Raw genomic sequence first — 6,000 nt, 5'->3', positions numbered from 1 at the left:
TTTCCCTTCTGATGCTGTACACAATTGAAGGTATTAGTTCTTTTTTCACCTCTTTTCTGAGAATGCCCCTATCCTCCAAGTTTTTCCTGGAACAATCTACGGCCTTGTTCCGCACGACTTCTTTCATTAAGAGCTTAAGCTGAAAGCTGTGCACCCCTTGGTCTGAAAAAATTTCGTTTTTGGGAATTCGGAACCTCAAAAAATCCGCAATGAGATCATTGTTATTACAGTTTTTCAAAAAATCTAATCGATATTTACAGTTTAACAGTTTATTTGAAGATTTTACATAGTACGAAAAATGAAGAAGACTTAGAGCTTCTAGATTTTTTGTACTTGATCGATGTGAGCATTCTTTCTCGTGTTTCTTTCTCTTTTTATTATCAGATCACTAGTTAATAGCCGCACAGCGATAGCTGGGTCTATTATTGGCCTTCTCTTGGTTTTTTTCGTCGTTGCAATGTTTGTTACGACCATATGACTTCGCAACCACGTCAAATCTGCCACCATATGACGTCGCAACCACTTCAAATCTTTTGTTCTTTCTTTCATGCAATTTCGACTGAAGTGCGTGCGTGACGTCATTTTTTGCTCTTAGTGGAGCGAGTTTTTTTGTTCATTTGCGTGATTAAATGTTTGGTCACCTAACTTACCTCACTCACAAAAATGACTTCCTAACTTTGAAATTGACTTTATATACTTTAATTCAAAGAGATAAGGTCAAATAGGCGTGTTTCACTCTAAACGAAGGTTATTAAAGAGCAGCTAATAGAAGCAGTAAAAACTTATACAGATTTTTAATCAAAATATAACATATCAGCCTTCAATGAAAAAACGAATTTTTTTGTCTGTCTTTTTTACTGTTTTTTGAGACTGAAGACCTGCAAAGCTATTACGGCTATTTTCTGGCAATCTGCCAGCTAAATTTTATTTGCTTTAAGTCTCAAAATGCCGTGAGCTCAAAACCTTACTTAGCTTCTCAACGGCACAGAATCACACCCCTCTGGCAAACCTTAAATATTACAAAATCTTAATATCAATTGAACCCTCGAACGAATGGATGTATTTTTTGTATCTAATAGCCCTGCGCTAAATGTTTGCAGATGAAAAAAATAGGACCTTTACTGTTGGTGCATCCCCCCAGTACGATATGCTCCCCAACTCCTTTTACAGCACTCGTGCTATTGGATTGTAAATCTGTATTAAAGTGCGGCACGTGTGACTAATATGTACTCACTGAGGTGGGGGCACAAACGGAAAGAAATCCTTTTTATTACAGATAAATATGTCGACAGATGTGGGATTGTATCTGTCGACATCCACAAACCGAGCAAGACTGCTTGAAAATGAATTCCAGAAGGAGTTCAACAATTTTAAGACAGATCTGGAGGACTTTGAAATGAGCCTTGGTCTGGCTCCCCGCGCCTTCTCCACTGCCCAGTTGCCTCAAAGTTGTGACCATTTTCGTAAAATGCGCCAAAATATAATTGACCGAGCATTGCAAGTTCCTGAAGCGAAGCCATTGAAAATACAATGTGACAAAATGAGAGACGTTATGAGCGACGCGTTGAAATCTGAATACACAACACATGGAGTTGCCTTCATATTGCTCGATGTAAGTTTTTTTGATCGTGAAATAAAAATAAATTTGAATGAATTTTATGATTAAGGGCCTTCTATTTCTAGTTTTTCCTTCATTCTATACGAGAAACAGCTGTGTGTCGGTATAAGCACTTACTGCGGTGGAAGAGATTCATGCACTCTACTAAAGATGTCGAAAGACTGTACCCAGAATACAGGCAAAGACTAGGAAACAACTTGTCTCAGTACAACGATTTCGTTAGTCGAGCGAGGCGTCTTTCAGTAGCAAACGATGGACATTTATTCAACCGGCTTGAAATGGGATATAACGTCATACAAGAGGATGACTTTCAGATATTCACAAAGTGGATCATCACTTACTTCCATGCCATCAAACGTTTCAACCAGTTTTACAGGGTTCGTACTGATTTCTCGTATAATCCCGAATTTTATGGGTGTGCATGGTTTCCATTATGTTTGTTTGTTCTGAGGATTTTCAGTTATCACTGAGGGGACTATTTCCCTCGAGTCACACATTAAAATTTTGTCCAATTCTCTGCCCGTTTCGCAGTCGCAATGAAGCTGCAATGTGCAGATATTTTGATCGCAAAAACTTCCATTAACAAACTTCCACATTTCCTTTAACACACGTTTTTTCAATCCCTTCGGGTTGAGGAAATCTATATTTTGTTCAATCGTTTAACTATTTTGCATGTCTTGAAAACGAATTCGCCTCTCGCCTTTTCAGTTCTGGTTTTTCGTAAATTAAACAGTTCTTCGCTTCTTCCCAAAAGCTTGTTTATTTCTGGGAAGGCGATGTGTTCGCTTTTGTCGTTCTTAAGTTTAGCAAGTTTCAGGATAGCATTCAACTGGATATACATAGGAAGAGATAAGACATTCAGTAATTTTTCCAGTTTTACCATATGTGTTCTCATCTGCGCACAATAAAGACCACACATCAGGACTGGTAACACCAGCCATTTATACAAACCGAGTTTAATGAATCGTTTCACTTCTTCCGCAACATTTCTTCATGGACTACATAACACTTTGTTCGCTTTTATCAGCCTGTTTTAAATATGACATGACCAGTTCAAGTTGACACATACCATTACATCCAAGTCTTTCACTTCTGTTGTTTCAATTTTATGTAGTTTTTTAATTACTCTCGAACAAAGTTTGTAAACATCTTGGTCTTTTTATTAATAGCCAGTGAGATATTATTGGCCTTCTTTTAGTTTTTTACGACTTGAGTATTGGTTTTCTTGAGGTTTTTTTTTTACCGGAAGTACTATTCGTTCAGAGGGCGTTCTGACCTAAAAGCGAAAGTGAGTATAAGTGCTGTGTGATCTAATTTTTTCTGATTGAGAGAATTTTTCGATCATGTGCTGTGTTCAGTGAATGGCTTTTCAACTGTTTTTGACAGAATGGCATAAATAGATAACCGTTAATAGCCGTTTTTTCGTGCAATTGGACCTGTTTTTTTTTGTGTGAGGAAATAATTTTTTTTGATGCTATATTGAAATATAACCCTCAAAAAATGATACCACCGTGTTTTGGAAAGCGTAATAATGCGTTTCGAGCTCAAAATAGGCCTTTTTTCTTGATTTGGCTCATTGTTTTTTTTTGCTTTTATCATTACTTTCAAATTTCTGGATTTTTTTCAAAATCATTGCGTTCGGCAAATTACCTTTGATAATTCATGCATTCAATGCTTTTTTTTTACAACGTGAGGCGTTTTTGATTTTATAAAATTGTACACATTTCAATCAGGCTTTGACAGTTTTCGTCCAATTTCTCTCAGTTTGTTTGTGTTTTGGTTTCAATTAATTGAAACGATCTTAGATTTTACCATGGCAGATTCCAATTTATTTTGATTGATAATTGAATTACTTTTTTGCGAAATTCCACAAAAAAATTTCATAAACGCAATTTTGAAATTTTTTTAATGTTTCGAGTCTTTGAATTCTGCTTTTACTTGTTTAGCTCTACAAGAAGATGCTATTTATTTTTCTCTACGTCTTGAAGGCTAAATAATGAATGGTATTTGTTTTCTTTTTCATTGTATTTTAGTTTTCAAAGATCAAGTAGTGTTTTGTTTCTGTTTCTTATTTTGTGTCCTCATTCTCGATGTTCCAGCAGGTATCAATTTAGCTCTATCCTAACAGCTATAGTTTTGCTCGTTCTGCTTTCTACAGTTGTTTAAGGATAATTTAAGGATATTAGCTTACCTAGTTTTTCTTTATTTCTTTGGTTTTTGTTATTTCTTTTGTTTGCAATTATTTTCTGTTCTTTCACGCATTGAATTGCGTAATGTGGGGAATACGGTCAAAGTCAAGAGCAATTTCAAAAGAAAGGGGATAAACATAATAAAGCCCGGTTATAATGCATTAGGTTATCAAAGTTCATTAAAGCGAATACGAGGTGGCTCATGTATTATGCTTAAAAGCCTTTAGATTAGAAGCAGAATTAGTTTAATGTAAGAATCTAACCGAATATGCAGAATTTACATACCAAATACGAACACTTTGACACTTAGAAAAGTTCCGTCATTTTCTTTCTCTTAATTTTTTTCTATTTCAACCCCAATGTGCGTCAAAGTGTGTCAAAGGCGGCTATTTTCCGGCAATTTGCCGGCTGTGTACTACTTTCAGCGATTTTTCTCGGGTCTTGTGTTTGTTTTAATACGATATATATTTTTTGAATATTCTGTTTCTTTCGTATATGATATCCTCAACAATCGAATTTTATCTTGATTTTGCTTATCACTGAGGGGACTATTTCCCTCGAGTCACACATTAAAATTTTGTCCAATTCTCTGCCCGTTTCGCAGTCGCAATGAAGCTGCAATGTGCAGATATTTTGATCGCAAAAACTTCCATTAACAAACTTCCACATTTCCTTTAACACACGTTTTTTCAATCCCTTCGGGTTGAGGAAATCTATATTTTGTTCAATCGTTTAACTATTTTGCATGTCTTGAAAACGAATTCGCCTCTCGCCTTTTCAGTTCTGGTTTTTCGTAAATTAAACAGTTCTTCGCTTCTTCCCAAAAGCTTGTTTATTTCTGGGAAGGCGATGTGTTCGCTTTTGTCGTTCTTAAGTTTAGCAAGTTTCAGGATAGCATTCAACTGGATATACATAGGAAGAGATAAGACATTCAGTAATTTTTCCAGTTTTACCATATGTGTTCTCATCTGCGCACAATAAAGACCACACATCAGGACTGGTAACACCAGCCATTTATACAAACCGAGTTTAATGAATCGTTTCACTTCTTCCGCAACATTTCTTCATGGACTACATAACACTTTGTTCGCTTTTATCAGCCTGTTTTAAATATGACATGACCAGTTCAAGTTGACACATACCATTACATCCAAGTCTTTCACTTCTGTTGTTTCAATTTTATGTAGTTTTTTAATTACTCTCGAACAAAGTTTGTAAACATCTTGGTCTTTTTATTAATAGCCAGTGAGATATTATTGGCCTTCTTTTAGTTTTTTACGACTTGAGTATTGGTTTTCTTGAGGTTTTTTTTTTACCGGAAGTACTATTCGTTCAGAGGGCGTTCTGACCTAAAAGCGAAAGTGAGTATAAGTGCTGTGTGATCTAATTTTTTCTGATTGAGAGAATTTTTCGATCATGTGCTGTGTTCAGTGAATGGCTTTTCAACTGTTTTTGACAGAATGGCATAAATAGATAACCGTTAATAGCCGTTTTTTCGTGCAATTGGACCTGTTTTTTTTGTGTGAGGAAATAATTTTTTTTGATGCTATATTGAAATATAACCCTCAAAAAATGATACCACCGTGTTTTGGAAAGCGTAATAATGCGTTTCGAGCTCAAAATAGGCCTTTTTTCTTGATTTGGCTCATTGTTTTTTTTGCTTTTATCATTACTTTCAAATTTCTGGATTTTTTTCAAAATCATTGCGTTCGGCAAATTACCTTTGATAATTCATGCATTCAATGCTTTTTTTTTACAACGTGAGGCGTTTTTGATTTTATAAAATTGTACACATTTCAATCAGGCTTTGACAGTTTTCGTCCAATTTCTCTCAGTTTGTTTGTGTTTTGGTTTCAATTAATTGAAACGATCTTAGATTTTACCATCGCAGATTCCAATTTATTTTGATTGATAATTGAATTACTTTTTTGCGAAATTCCACAAAAAAATTTCATAAACGCAATTTTGAAATTTTTTTAATGTTTCGAGTCTTTGAATTCTGCTTTTACTTGTTTAGCTCTACAAGAAGATGCTATTTATTTTTCTCTACGTCTTGAAGGCTAAATAATGAATGGTATTTGTTTTCTTTTTCATTGTATTTTAGTTTTCAAAGATCAAGTAGTGTTTTGTTTCTGTTTCTTATTTTGTGTCCTCATTCTCGATGTTCCAGCAGGTATCAATTTAGCTCTATCC

At 35.0% G+C, this 6,000-nt stretch overlaps 1 protein-coding gene across 1 annotated transcript in view; it reads left to right on the top strand.

Moving 5' to 3' along the window:
• The first annotated feature begins 1,244 nt into the window (after positions 1-1,244).
• LOC142358725 (uncharacterized) overlaps positions 1,245-6,000 on the top strand; it is a 91,827-nt gene continuing 87,071 nt past the window's right edge. The window contains exons 1-2 of the mRNA XM_075410268.1: positions 1,245-1,612; positions 1,684-1,995. Coding sequence (XP_075266383.1) covers positions 1,283-1,612; positions 1,684-1,995 — 642 coding nt within the window. The 5' untranslated portion in view covers positions 1,245-1,282. The remainder of the gene's footprint in view (positions 1,613-1,683; positions 1,996-6,000) is intronic.

This window comes from Convolutriloba macropyga, chromosome 1 (genome assembly GCF_964194025.1).
Source record: "Convolutriloba macropyga chromosome 1, txConMacr16.3, whole genome shotgun sequence".
NCBI classification, from domain to species: Eukaryota; Metazoa; Xenacoelomorpha; order Acoela; family Convolutidae; genus Convolutriloba; species Convolutriloba macropyga.
The sequence above is the reverse complement of the archived record's forward strand: the minus strand, read 5'-3'. Positions and strand labels throughout refer to the sequence as shown.